The 14,856-nt window shown below is 46.7% G+C and overlaps 2 protein-coding genes across 2 annotated transcripts; both read right to left on the bottom strand.

Annotated features, from left to right (window-relative positions):
- Positions 1–4,720: 4,720 nt before the first annotated feature.
- On the bottom strand, positions 4,721–14,595 carry LOC107308605 (olfactory receptor 51E2-like). Its single transcript, XM_015852608.3, has 3 exons — positions 14,571–14,595; positions 13,197–13,307; positions 4,721–6,139 (listed from the first exon to the last, which is right to left on the bottom strand). The coding sequence occupies exon 3, from the start codon at positions 6,089–6,091 to the stop codon at positions 5,138–5,140; it is 954 nt and encodes a 317-aa protein (XP_015708094.1). The 5' UTR covers positions 6,092–6,139; positions 13,197–13,307; positions 14,571–14,595; the 3' UTR covers positions 4,721–5,137.
- LOC107308603 (olfactory receptor 51G2-like) lies at positions 9,263–13,307 on the bottom strand. Its single transcript, XM_015852607.3, has 2 exons — positions 13,197–13,307; positions 9,263–11,165 (listed from the first exon to the last, which is right to left on the bottom strand). The coding sequence occupies exon 2, from the start codon at positions 11,135–11,137 to the stop codon at positions 10,163–10,165; it is 975 nt and encodes a 324-aa protein (XP_015708093.1). The 5' UTR covers positions 11,138–11,165; positions 13,197–13,307; the 3' UTR covers positions 9,263–10,162.
- Positions 14,596–14,856: the final 261 nt, after the last annotated feature.

The following is a 14,856-nucleotide window of genomic DNA, read 5'->3' as shown; positions in this document are numbered from 1 at the left end:
CTGTGGGGAGACGCGGTGGTTTCAGAAGTACAAGAGAGTCAGCCCTGGGACAGCTGCTCACACTGGTCCAGGACAGCACTCCTTCCACAAGCATCCTGTCAGTTCCCACCTACAAGTGTCCTTGTCTGTCCCACTGCACTGAGTGCTCATGGAGCAAGCACAACGGATTGTCACTGATGCAGATACACAGCAGGCCAAAGTAAACCTGGAAATGGGCACAGAGGGGATGCAAAGTCATTAGCAGCAACCCTCAGCTCTGCAGAAGCTTTGTTCTGAAGCACTGCCTGCTCCTGTAAGCACAGGCACTGGGTGTTTGCCGCAAGTGAGAAACACCCAGTTTGAGAGCAAAGCGCTGAGGCAGTGCTATGGGATTTGGAGAACCCCCCTCAAAGGCAGTGCTCCAGCAGATCCCATTCCTCTCCTGCAAACACTGCAGCTCACTCAGCCCCTGAACACGGCTCAGCTCCTGGCTTTGTCCCCATAGGTGGGGAAAAGGGGTTGCTTGAGAAGCCCTGCAGCACAGACAGGGCAGTGCTGGTGACCTGACAAGAGCCTTCAGAAATCATCCTGGGGCCGTGGCCACTTCAATGGGAGAGTGCAGGCAGCAGAAAGAAGGGAGGGCAAGGCATGACCAGGGGGAGTGAGAGCCTCAGGACCAGTCAAGTTCTGCCCCAACCCTCAATACTCACCCACCTTCTGCAGGTTTCCAGGCAGGGTCTGGGCACTGTAGGGACCAGGAGATATTTATAAGCTGCCAGGTAAATCTTAGCAGAGAGTTCTGAATTTCCCCTGCCAATTAACATGTAATTAGGGAGAGCAAAAGAAACAAAAGTCAACTTTTAATCACCCCAGTGCTGATGAGCTCATAGTCTGTGGTACAGTTTTGGTCTAAAACTTTGGTCAGTTTTATGGCTGTTTTCTTGCAGTCACTTCCATAGTGTGTTGAGTTACTTGCTCTGTGTTGGGGCTCATTGTGCCTCCCTGTGCTGTTTTTGTGCTGTCCATACAGTATGGGATCATGGAATGGTTTGGGTTGGAAGGGACTCATACAGATCATCAGGGTCATGCCCACTGAGTGACATGCTTGGGCTCCAGTGACTCTCTGTCCTCTCTGCATCATTGTGCAAACCATGCTCCCACCCTCCCCTCCGTCTCTCTCCTTATCCCACCCCTCCCCTAATTTCCTGCCTTTTGCTTTTGAATTGAGGACTTTCCACTCCCTCTTGGAGACAGCTGGGGCCCACAGACAGCTCAGCCAGCCCAGTCTATGGCTTCACAATCCTGCACGGGATTCTCCCTGAGACCTCCTGACCTGTGTGCCTGATTTTTTCTCTTGGTAACTGCCGCTGAACTCTACAGAATGCAATTCAACGCTATGGAGAACCCTGAAAAGTAGGAAAATGCCTCTGGATCTCATTTAGTTCCTGTGAGAAGCCCAGGGCAGTCACAGTACTCTTTCCATTCTCTGGTCTGACCAAAGTGTTGTCATAGTCCTTGGAGCCGTACCACACTCATCCTTTGTGGTACCTGGGGCTGAATTAAGGCTGAATTAAAGCCTGTCCTTTCCCACCTCTGTCACTTTGACATAGTCATGGTGGAGGGAAGAATTCAGCCCTGTGCTCTGACTGGGGTCCTCTATTACTTCCGGATATTGTTGACATTTTCACTCCTGAATGGACAAGTGTGTCAGGGATCCAAAAGGTCCCTGAGGAAAGAATTTATCATGCCTCCCTTCTCTGTGTCTCTTTTAATAGTCTTTCTTAGAAATCGATTGTTTGAAAAAAAACCTACAGCATTTTCAGTGTGGTTCATCCATTTTCCTTTATTAATTTTTCTCTCAATACAAAGGGAAACAAAATAAGGAACATATGGAGAATGAGCTGGAGCCATTTCTCAACATCACAGCCATCTGATAAGTGTTTGGATCCATAGAGCGCCTCTGAGAAATTTATTCACACTTCTCAAATCACATTTGGCAGGTATGGGTTGTTTCCATTTTTATGAAAATGCATTGCCTGTCAAGCTCTAATAAATCAGATTCTGGTAAAAGTGACAAGGGATGAAATTGCTTTTAAGTCCCATATAGAAATTACTTGTAACTTGCTTAAGTGGAAGTATTTATTTTGAAATAAGATGTGCTTCAGTTAAGGAGAAATACAGCAAAATGTGCTTCGTAGAGTCCAAAAGCTACAGAAATACAGACTACAAAAGGGACACTCCTTTTACTCCAGCGTTAGCTGGCAATCAGAAGAAACCTCACCAGACTCCTGTGTATTATCTGTCACCTGAAGGCCCTGGAGCAAAGCAGCATGTGTTCTGGGTGGGCATCCTCTTTCAGCTCAACTAGGTATTACGGACAGGATGCAGGACATCCTTGGTGCAACACAAGATCTGTGCCGAACAGGAGGACAGACAGCCATAAAGTTCTCTCTGGAATTTAATACCCCACAGATGCAATCCCATAAACATAACATGCATCACAGGAACAGGTGGTGGTGGTGGATGGACAAGGTGCCACAGTGATAAACCAATGTCACACGTCCCAGGCAACCTGATGATGAAAGTTTCAAGGAAGAGCAGGGCTCCCTAGTCGTCTGCTCTGGATAAGAACCACGGCTGCTTCTGCGTGCCCACTCCTGGCAGCAGTGAGGGAGGAGAGCTCTTGAACCTCTGCACTTCTGGGGTGTGTGTTTACTTTTCTTTGCTTCCATTCTCTCTGATGGAAATAGTACATTTTCCTTATGCTGTTCTGAAAAATGCTCATTTTTTTAATAGCTAAGCCTAGTTCTGTGGGCTTAGCAAGTATTCTGATCTATTTAACACTAAATGATAAAGCATGTATGTTGTGAGCCAGTGCAGATGCACCCCTCAGCATTTTTAGTTCAATCTTTTCTCCTTCTCTAGTAGTTCCTTCTAGTGGTCATTGTTTTGGGCTCTGGGCTGACCTTTCCAGACAGTGATAGTCCATGTCCTCGAGGGATTACCCAGCACTTCCTAAACCACATCTAGATAACAAATCTAGTTTTGGGATCCAGCACAAAAGAGGCATCAAAAAGGGGGAGCATATTCATCTGATAGCTAGCAGGGTGGCTGGGGCTGGATCAGTGCTACTTGAGGAAGAAAATAGGCTCCTTCAGCTTCAGAAGAGCAGCTTTGGCTCTTCCCAAGAGCAGAAAAGGAGCCTTTCTCTACCCACGAGGACATCATTGGGAAAATGAAGGCCAAGCTCTCACAGTGTGATGAGAGACACAAGTGTGAGTTGAAAGGAGAGGCTCAAGACAGATAAAAAGAGGGAAAAAAAAATCACAGTAAGGACAGTCAGGCACTGGAGTAAAGGCCCAAAGATGTTGTCCTACGTCGTTCCTTGGAGGCTTTCAGCACCTGAGTGGATGAACAGCTCCGCTACCTTGTCCGACCCTGAGGCTGCCCCTGCCCTGGTCAGGAGTTTGGAGTGGAGATGTTCGGAGCTCCCTTCCAACCCGAATTACCCCGTAGATTCTTTGATAATATTCTGCTGGTAACAGTGTTCAAGAGCTCCTGGACCTCCTAATGGAGTGCAGAACATGAAAGTACCTGGCACCTCTGTTATCTGTGAGATGTCCTGACATGAAGGGTTTTGCACCCAAATGACTTCCTCTCCGTTACTCACCTGTGTAGGGACAGCCAGCTAGAGATCACCCAGCCCTCTCACCATAGGAATTCCAGGGGATGCTCCAGAGTCGATCTGTTGGAACAGCAAACACATTCCTGCCCACAGCAATGCAGCTCAGATGGCTTCTGAAGGTCTCCAAGGAGGGAGACTCCACAGCTACCTCGGGGATGAAGAGCACAGTTTAAAATAGCCAACAAGCAACAAGGTAAGAGCTTTAACCAAGAGGGAAAATAAGGGATTGCTTTGATCTTTTTCAAGTTATGAAGAAGAAATCATTTTTATAAGGATTTCCAATGGATTAGGGAAAGAAAAGGTAATGAGCACATCTTTAAATCAGTATGCTTCATTGTGAAGGCTGATTATACAACATCCCTTCTCGAGATCTTCAGTCTTTTTCCAAATTATGAAACAGTGTCAAGAAAAATGTTTGTTTGTTTTTTTTTGTTTTGTTTTGTTTTGTTTTTTCTTTTCTGTTCCCCAGAAAAAACATTGTTGGTAAGCTACATTTCTAAGTATGTACCTGTGGACTGGTGAAAGCCAGTCAGAACACATGCACTTCAAACCACAAAATCATCTGTGTCATCTTTCACATCTTCATTGGCTTCGAAAGCTTCCATCACATTAAAAGGGTTTTATAGCTTTCCACTGATAGAAGAGTGTGAAAGGAAAGGCTATGAGGTATTCTGATTTAATGCAGAATATCTTGGAATTATAAGAACAATCTGAAAGGTGGAAGTCTTGAGCTCCTTTGGAAATCCAGACACATGTGAAGTCAAAGGTATAAAACACCTTTCACTTGAAAATAGTGATTCCTTCATCTGGGGAATATCCCCCACATTTACAACTTCATAATTTTTCTATTGAGAGACCACTTTTCTAGAATATAATTATTAATGAAAATTATTTTCACAGCCATGAGCTGTGAAGGGTTGGAGTTGTGTTAACTGGACACCCAATAGATCAGAACAAGACTACAGAGGTGGGACACTTTTAAAGTGCATTTCTGCACCTTTACTGTCACCTGTAATTATTTTACTGAGAAATAAATTTTAGCCAAAAACTTTGCTAAAATGTTTCTTGACAGTGGGCACATCACAGACACAAACCACAAATTATCTAAATAATTCAGAAACCACTGTGGCATTCACTCAGTTGTGCAAATGCTAGAGAGGAGATGGGAACGAAGACGTGCAGCGTCAAGACGTTGTTAGTTTGCCAAGACATTTTTCCTTCCCATATCTGCTGAATCAGGGTTGGACTTGTATCATCATAGTAGATTCACTCCAAGTCTGGTGGAATAAGCACTCTTGAAAGGAGTTTACAGCTTACATTACAGTTTACATTTCCTTTTTACCCTGTGATAGCACCTTAGAGTTTCTTATCGTGTGCTAAGTGCTGCACAGAGGACAGCCCCAGCTCCAAGCACTCTGAGTGTAAAACAAGTAGAGACATTAAGAGGAAACAGGACACAACATCCAAACAAAGTCACTGGGCAGTTCTGTTGTTGTGTATGTGAATGAAATTCAGGATCCTCCTCTGTATCTGTTTAGTCCTCACCCCATAGATGATGGGATTGAGCACAGCTGGCACAAGGATGTAGATATTCCCCATGATGATATGGACCAGTGGGGCCAGGTCCTTCCCAAAGCGGTGCACCACGGACAGCCCGATCAGTGGCACATAGAAGGCCAAGACCACACAGATGTGGGCAATGCATGTGCTGAACACCTTGAGCCTCTCCTTCCATGATGCCAGCCGCAAGACAGACTTGAGGATCAGGAGGTAGGAGATGCAGATGAGGAGGGCGTCCAGCCCCATGACCAGCAGGATGGCGGTGAGGCCATACACCACACTAGGGGTGGTGTTGGCGCAGGCCAGGTTCATCACATCCTGGTGCAGGCAGAAGGAGTGTGACAGCACCCGTGAGCTGCAGAAAGGAAGGGGCAGGAGGAGCAAAGGCAAGGGCAGGAAGAAGAGAACTCCCCTGACCATGGCTGCCAGCCCTATTTTTGCTGTTGTGGTATTGGTGAGGATGGCAGCATGTCTCAGTGGGTGGCAGATGGCCACATAGCGGTCCACAGCCATGGCCAGGAGGATGGTGGACTCGATGGCTGAGAGTGTGTGTATAAAGAACATCTGGACAAGGCAGGCGCTGAAGCTGATCTCCCTGGTGTTGAACCAGTAGAAGGAGAGGACACGTGGCACTGTGGAGGTGGACAAGGCCAGGTCGATGGCAGCCAGCATGCAGAGGAAGAAATACATGGGAACGTGCAGGCTGGGCTCCGTCTTGACGATGAACAGCACCGCGCAGTTGCCTGCTACAGCCATGATGTACATGGAGCACAAAGGGATCGCCATCCAGAAATGGGCAGCCTCCAGCCCTGGGATACTGGCCAAGATGAAGGACGGGCTGAGGTCAGAGCTGTTGGGGAAGGGCATGGCATGCAGCGTGAAGAGTGGTCATGCTATGCCGTGGCACGTCCTCCACTGCAAGGGCAAATTCAAATAAAGAAAACAGATTTTTATTGCTCCTGCACAACCCATTCTGCTTGAGCTTTTCCCATAGATACTATACTGCCCTGTCAGAAACATATGCTTTAAGCTGCCCTTCTGTTCACATGGATCAGATTTTTAAAAATACTGGGATTTAAGGTGTTGGGATGAAGCACCAATTGCTGAAACAACAACAGGGTCACCACCACAGAGCTGTACATCTCCAGCTGTCTGGGGCAGTCTGGAAGGGCTTGAACAGAGATGCAGACCCTTCCTGACTCCCATAGCAAGGCTGTTCGCAGCATTGCTGAGCTTTCTGACAACAAATTCCACACCCCACCCATGTAAAACAGGGATGGTGCACGTTTGTACTGCAGGTTATTAGTCCAAATTATTCTAAAAGTAGCATTTGGTCGTAAAAATATAACTGCTTTTATTGCACATCTGTGGTGAAGCACTCGTCCTAAAATAGCAACCATAGCTTATTTCCCTGATGGGAGGTTATTCCATCCTGACAATACGACAAATAAAACTCATATGCTAGCTTTTTATAGACAGTTTACAAACACGGTAGGCAGACTGTTGGTATCAAGTTGTTTGAAAGCTATTCTATCAAGGATGTTTGCAGAAAACCGCTTACACAAAAATGCAAGTGGAACGCACAAAATGCTTCTGTAACTGCCAGCCAGTGTCTGAGTCAACTTACCTGCAGCCCACTGAAGTGCAAGGGCAGTATGGTCCTCACTGCTAAAAATCTGCCATCCTATTCATTTCTTTTGAGAGAATGCAACTGGGAGAGACACAATAAGCCAATGTTCCCTGGACACTTCAGTTGGTTTTCAGTCATTCAGTGCTGAGGAATGCACCAACGTTTTCAGAAGTGACTAAAGACTTTGGACTGCTAGTGTGATGAACGCTGTCCATAGAAGGAGCTTGCTTTATGCAGAGCAGAGAACTGGGTCCATACATTTTATAAAAGACCAGGGAGTGCAGATTTGCTTTTCCTGGCTGATCCTTGCAGCAGCAAGCCCCAGTGGCTGCATTTGGCAAGAGGTGAGCACATGCAGACAGTGAAGCCATCCCAGCCAGAGGACCACTAACAGCAACCAGTGTGTGATCTCAGAAAATACTCATAAAGATTGACCAGGTTTGTCCCATGGAGTGAACTTCCCAGGATAAAGCGGGTGGTGGAATAGTCGTCACCACTGAGCAGTGCTCTCTGCTTCTCCCGTCCCCTGTGGCTGTGAGAAGGGAATGTGTTCCATTTCCTGGAGCTGTTCAGTGTCTCCCAAGGGTTTTGAAGTCTGGATGTGCAGATTTCAAAACCCGGGAACTTCTGAGGAATGGCTGATAATTTCATAGTGCTCACTGCTGTCTTTTCCTGTGACTGGAACTGATCAGAATTTTTCATCTAAATTTTTTTTTCCCCTTTAATTTCTGGAAATCCACACTGACTGTATGTTCCCCCCTCCCTTTCCACTCCTTCTCCCTTTCCATCCTGTTCTCCTGTTCCTCCTCCATCTCCTCTCCTTTCCTCGCTAAGCCATGCCTGTGATGTGTCTCATGCTGCTCTCTTGATTCATAGGAAATAAATCCATCGGTAAGTACTGTATGTGATCCTGTGGTACAAAGTGCAGAGCTCAGAGCATCACAGAATAGAAATTAGCCGGTTTAAATGGCTTGCCTTTTTTTCACTCGCACAGATGTCAAACCACAATTAACTTTCCCATTCCCAGAAGCAGACACTACGATCTGTGACTGTGTGTTCCTAATGGACAGTACCTTATACAGCTTCTCAGATCCTGAATGGCTGCCTGGTGCCCTCCAGATACTCCATTTGGGAAGGAAACGTGGAGGCAAATGAAGCTCTGCTGAACTGGGTGATGGAGGTACATCAAACGCACTGCATCCTCACTGCAGCATGCTTTCCAGCTGCACTAATACATACCCTGTGCATTTCCTCTGTCTCACCACCACCATCCAAATGCATGTGCCCTTGCTGGAGCAAAGGCACCTCTGGCTTCTGTTGCTTCTGAGAACAGCCTGCAAGTTTTCAGTCAAGGAACTGTGCTGTTTGAGGATCCTGCACTCTGAGCATCTCCAAACAAAGCTCTTTTTTTAAGACTTCCATGCCAAAAGATTTACTTGTTCTCCTACTCCTCTGATAGCAGCTGGCTACCAGCACCAGGCTGGACCATAGGCATTCTGAGCAAAGAGCTCCCACCAAGTGCTACTCAGTGTGAGCAGGAGCTGCTGTGCCTACTGGTTGGACAGAAGCTCTTGTGATGTTCTGCTGAACAGTATTTCACCCTCTGTGAGGGCCCACAGGGACAGTCAGCAAAACAACTAGCACAGCACAATGCAAAGAGCGCCTGGAGAGTCCTCCCCTTGGGAATCTTCCCTTCTCCCTTTCTGTTTTCTTATGGAAAAGTATTCTCATTATTCTTCTCTGTCCTTATTAGAAGTGCAGATGCAAATACACCAAAAAAGAAAAAGACACCAATACTGGGTTAGTCTGAAGCTTAGCAACAGCCCAGTTCTGATATGCAATGCTGCCCCAATACTCTGCTACTTCACCCTCACGAGGTAAATGGTAACCATTCCTTCTTTGCATGAAGGCCCAGTCTGCCCCAAATGTGGCTTAAAACCAATAAAATACAACACACAGGAGGTATGAAACACTTGGGGCAGTTTCACTCTTTCTGTGGGATGAAGCAAGCCAAGAGGGTGGTGAAACCCTTCTGCTTGCCTGGCTGAGATCCATCTTGGTGAAGAACAAGAAGATGCTTGGAGACACTGACACCTCAGTATGTGACCTGACCCTGGAGATCTCCATTTCCCATCCCTCTGAGGGGGGCTTCTGGTGCCTGGTGGATCCTAGCTGGAAGGATGTACTACAGTACATGGTCTGTAATGTAAGGAAGATTAACCACTCCTGATTTAGTTTTTAAGCTCTCTTCAGTAAGAGAGATATCCACACCCGACCCCCCAGCACCATCCTGACGCACACCTAAACTCATACAGTGCTGTACCCACGTACAGCCAATCCTGAAGACTTTAAACAACTCCAACCTATTATATCTACATTAGATAAGCAGAAAAAAAAGAGGCTTTGTCTTTTTTTTTTTCTTTTTTTTTCCTTTTCAATGATATGTGTATTTTATTAGAATATATGGTAGGCACACTTTACATTCAATGCAAAAAAACAATAGCTCAAACATTAGACTTGGTAGGATAGTAAGGCTCAATGAAAGCAAGAGGAGGCACAGAAGCAGCACTGTAAATGTCTATGGCAGTTTAGAAATACAGATGAATTATGTATTATGGTTGGACTAGATCTATGGTTGGACTAGATGATTTATGGTTGGACTAGATGATCTTCTAGGTCTTTTGCAACCTTGATAATTCTGTGATTCTGTGAAGGTTAAGGCTGAGCCATTTGTTAGGCAAACCGAGTGTTGTAGGTTCACTTGAAATGATGTGATCTCCCAAACAACAACACTGTGCTCAACCTCTGGAAATGATCTCCATCTTATGGGATGTTTCCAGTTGAACAAAATTACTCACTCTGATATGGAAAGTGAAATCAGACTCTTTTGGCCTCTGTCCTGTCCTGCAGAGCTTGTGGTCCTGATTACTTATGTGGCAACATGCAGTGTGGGAGCCTAGGTGAAGCCTACATATTATCTTGCTGCTGGATGCCATAAAATATATTCCATAGGTTCCTTGCTCCACTCCATTGTGTAACTCAAAAGGAGAAGCTCATTTTCCTGTAATTGCTCCCCCACAAGTGCAGCTTCCACGCCTGGGGTGTGCAGGCTGTTGGAAAGGGCCAAGCATCATGCTAGTATGAAACATGAAAGATCACAGCTCTGGGTTGAGGGATAATGTCTGAACAGATGTGCAGTTCCTTTGCCTGGCAGTGACACCCACAGGTGCAGCACTAAGAAACCAGTCCACCAGTTCTGACCAAGGAAAAAGTCCACCAGCATTTTCTGGCAGAGCTGGTGGAAGATCCTACCACTCAGATTCACACTTCCTCCTCAGTGCCCTGATCAAAGCCTCGCGGATGTGGCTGGATTTTATGCTGTAGATAATGGGGTTGAGAGCAGGGGGGATTATAAGGTAAGTGTAGGCCACCAAAGTGTTAACCAGAGGAGGAAAGCTCTTTCCAAAACGATGAATCATGGACAGTCCAATCATTGGGATGAAGAATATTAGGACAGCACAGATATGGGAGACGCATGTATTCAAAGCCTTGAGACACTCCTCTTTAGTTGCAAGGCTGATAACAGTTTTAATGATCAGGACGTAGGACAGCACAATGCAGATAAAGTCCATCCCTACTGTTGAAAACAAAGCAATCATACCATAGAAGACATTGACTTTTATATCTGCACATGCAAGGTTCATGATATCAGGATGGAAGCAAAAAGAATGAGAAAGCTCAGTCTTCCCACAGTAGGTTAACCTCTTGAGCAAGAAGGGTATTGGAAGAAGAGAGACCATAGCTCTCAGTATGATTGTCAGACCTATCTTTGTGACAGTCGTCTTGGTCAGTATGGATGGATATCTCAGTGGATGGGAGATGGCAATGAAGCGATCAAATGCCATTGCCAGGAGCACAGAGGATTCAATGAAGGACAGTATGTGGATGAAATACATCTGAGTGAGACAAGCATCAAAACCAATCCTTCGGATATTAAACCAAAAAATGCCCAGTGTAGTAGGCAGTGTACATAAAACCAGGCCCAGGTCAGTGACTGCTAGCATGGAGAGAAAGTAGTACATAGGTTCGTGAAGACTTTGGGTCTTCTTTATGATGAATAGGATCATGCAGTTTCCCAAGAGAGCAATAAGGTAGAGTACACAAAAAGGGATGGAGATCCAGTGATGAAAGGTTTCCAGGCCTGGGATGCCCATCATGAGGAAAGCTGAAGGCTGATAGAAGGAGCCATTGAATTCCCACGTGGTATGTGAGTCATGCTCCATTCCAGCTCAGATCTCACATGACCTCTACCTAAAACAAATCAACAACAGAAACTCCGCATAGTTGGACTCTCCACTGCATAGAGAACTGGGTAATGACGAGCCCCACATTATTCCACCTCCCCACTACTCGGAGGCCTCTGCATCACTTAGGACACTGCTCTGTTTACCTTAGTGTTGCACATAACTACACTCTCAGCTGACCATTAAACAATAACATTAAAAAAATTAAAATAAAAATTAAAACTTCACTTTTTTTTTCTTAAAAATAAAAAAAAAAAAAAAAGGACATTTTTACTGAATATTAAAGTTGCAGCATTCCTGGTGAGTGAAACTACCTTTTTTTTGTCCACAAATTCCACAGGCTGAGCTGCTCTTTTGAGCAAATGCACGAAGATGATACAGGGCTTGGAACATCTCCCATAGGAGGAAAGGCTGAGAGACCTGGGTCTGTTCAGCCTGGAGAAAAAACTGAGAGGGGATCTGGTCAGTGCTTATAAATATCTGTAGGGAGGTGGGAGGCAAATGGATGAGGCCAGGCTTCTTGGTGATGTGTAGCAATAGGAAAGGAGTGATGGCCTAAAACTGGGACATAGGAAGTTCTGTACTAACATCTGGAAGAACTTCACAGTAAAGGTAACGGAGCACTGGCACAGGTTGCCAAGAGAGTGGTAGAATCTCTTCTATGGAGATATTCCAGACCTATCTGGATGCACACCTGTGGGACGTTTTGTATGGAACTGCTTTAGCAATGGAGTTGGACTCAGCACTATCTATACTGCACGAGAGACAATGCACCCAAAGATGCTGGAGAGGATAACGGTGCTCCTGAATGACAGAATCACAGAACCACACAATTGCTCAGATTGGAAAAGACTTTCAAGATCATCAAGTCCAACAGCAACCCAACCGTCCTACCCTAACTAACAGCCCTCTGCTAAATCATGGCCCAAATGGTTTTTAAGCACGTCCAGGGATGGTGACTCAACCACACCCCTAGGCAGCCCATCCCACTGCTTAACAACCCTTTCTGTAAAGAAGTTTCTCTTGATATCCAGCCTAAACCTCCCCTGGTGCAACTTGAGACCATTTCCCCTTACCCTGTCAGCAGTGAGAAGAAACCAGCCCCACTCTGCTGCAGTCACCTTTCAGGTATTGGAAGAGAGCAATCAGGTCTCCCCTCAGCCTCCTCCAGACTAAGCAGCCCCAGTTCTTTCAGTCTCTCCTCATAGGCCGTATTCCCCAAGCCCTTCCCCAGCCTTGGACCTGCTCCTGCTCTGAGCTTTCTCTGTGCCTTATGTGACTGGCAGGGTCTTGGTGTGGATGAGGAAAAATAGTGGAGGGGGAAAACAAGAGCTAATTCATGACAATAAGTATTTGTGGCTACAGTCTTGATATACTTTCTGTAGGATGCAAAGCAAGCAGGTCAAAAAGTACCTGAATTATGAGCAAGAGGTTTTCCTGCAACACAGTTCATTTTTGAATAAACACACACATCCTCCATGATGTATCTATTAATGTTCCTAATATGATTTAGCTCCATTAAACTTTCAGCTTGCTTGCAACTGTGGCAATGAAACCCAAAGCTCAGTGAGGATAAACATCTCCAGGCTCCAGGGCCAAGGTGACATGTAACCAACGGCAAGTGAGGAAGAGCCCCAGGGTCATTTCCTTTCGACGTTGGAGCCCAACGTCATTTTCCATGACTTGCCTTTGCCAGCAGGCAGCCCCGTGTTCAGCTGCCAAGGGGAGGAAGAAGGCAGAGCCACACACAGCAGGGGGGATGGAGAGAGATTTGTCTTAAAGCCTCTTCCAACCTACACCACTCTGTGATTCAGGAGGACCCTGGCAGTGTAAGGGGCAGCTTTGATCACATCCAGCAAAGGGCAGCTGGTGCTTTCCCTGTGGCATGGATAGTGGCTGATGTTGGGAAAGGAAGAGGTGTGGAGGGACCTCGGGTCCCAGCTGGCAGCCTGGTGCTCCCTAAGGTGAGAGCCGTCCCTTTCTGCTGATGCCACAGCATTTGATACGTGAGAATTAATCTGCTGTCATCCAGACTCACCTGGAGAATGAGGGTAAGAAGCAACTGTGTGCAGGCGTTGGTGCCTGACTGCCTGTATCCCTTCCAGCAGCCTCTGGCAGATGTCCAGGACTCAGAGATATCGGGGTTCAACTGTTCTCCAGAAATATGGAGGTGGATAAAACAAAAGGCTGTTAGCATCCCCTGGGAAAGGACAGGGCGTGAGCAAACTGTGGTTTGTCACGGATTCTCCTTCTTCATAAAAGCCTTTGTACAAAACTGGCTTTGTCAGACACTGGAAACTCCTGCCATGCTGCACAAAGAAATGGGCTTTCCTGGCTCTGCTGAGCTGTTCTGATTTATGGTGTGCTCCTATGGGTTATGGAGAGGGATCTTCTTCCAGGACATTTTTTCCCTCCATGTTTTATGTGTGTATGTGTGTGTACAAAAGCAACATAAATACGTATATAGAAATGTACAAAATGCCTAGAGTATATCAAATACATAAGCACACATCTCTGTTTTTGTGCATTCATATATAATACTTAAATTATTATACTTACGTATACTTGTATATATGCTACATAACACAGAGGTATACATCCAGGTCCCAGCTGACAATGTAGGGACAGCACTTACACCTCACACTGTAGCTGAGCCCTGATGAGGAAATCAACACCCACTTACAGGGCATGAATTGAAAGAGTAATGGCAGCACCCGAGCAGAGCTCCTGGGCAGCCCATAAGGACGTGGTGCTGCAATAGAGGGCTGTGCTCCTGCTCAGCGCCCTGGGGTGCAGGGTAGGGGCTGGTGGGCATGGAAATGCCTCATGGAGGGCACACACCGGCTGTGCATCCCTCACAGGTCACCCCACTGCCTGTCTCTGACCTCAGTTTTTGCCAGTAGCTTCAGCAGAGTGCTGGTGCTTTAGGGGCACCTCAATATAGGCAAGTGCAGGGGCTGGGGAAGGGTGAGATCAACACATCTGTGGGTTTATTTTTCCCCAAGAGGAGACTTTGTTATTTCCACAACTGCATCCAACTTAAGCATCCAGGTGGAGGCTCAGCCCCTCTGTGGAGTGGTGCAGATTAACTAAGGGGACACAGCACCCATAAAGCCCAAGTCCTGCTGGCTTTCAAGGCAAGAACAGGAATGTGCCATTTCCACCACCCAAGCCAGGCCACAGACAGTGGGAGCACAGCCCGGCTCATGCACAAAGCCCACAGCACAGCAGCACCGCAGCACTGTTGGCCCCACACCCACCCATCCCACCCAGTGCTCCCAGCCCTGAGCAACCCTCACATCCCCAGCAGCACTGGGAAGTGCAACCCCATCCACCCCAAAATGCATCGCTGGGATGAGCAGGAGCACAATGTGTGCCTGGTGGAGAGGTTACTCATTGCTTGGGTACTCACCAGGAGCTGCAGTGCTGGCCTGGGCTCCTTATGAGCCTGGGTTCCTTATGAGCCTGGGCTCCTTATGAGCCTGGGTTCCTTATGAGCCTGGATGCGGAGGGGAACAGCCCAGGTCTCAGCGTGGGGAGGGCAGGGTTTATAAGGCGCCCTGAGGACTGGCCTGTCCTGGCCTTGCAGCCAATCAATCGGAGCTGCTGGAGCCCAGCTCCCCGTGCGTAAACAGCGCGAGGCTGACGAGTGAAAATACTGTGTGAAGTAAATGATCTTTCCCATTTATGATGCTCTC

This window comes from Coturnix japonica, chromosome 1 (assembly GCF_054131305.1).
Source record: "Coturnix japonica strain WE chromosome 1, WE-NBRP24, whole genome shotgun sequence".
Classification (NCBI taxonomy): Eukaryota; Metazoa; Chordata; class Aves; order Galliformes; family Phasianidae; genus Coturnix; species Coturnix japonica.
Note: the sequence above shows the minus strand (reverse complement) of the source record. Positions and strands in the feature narration are given on the sequence as shown.

What these genes read in the sequence shown, in the direction of transcription:
- LOC107308605 (XM_015852608.3), bottom strand. Translation starts at nt 6,091, where the DNA reads ATGCCCTTCCCCAACAGCTCTGACCTCAGCCCGTCCTTCATCTTGGCC.
- LOC107308603 (XM_015852607.3), bottom strand. Translation starts at nt 11,137, where the DNA reads ATGGAGCATGACTCACATACCACGTGGGAATTCAATGGCTCCTTCTAT.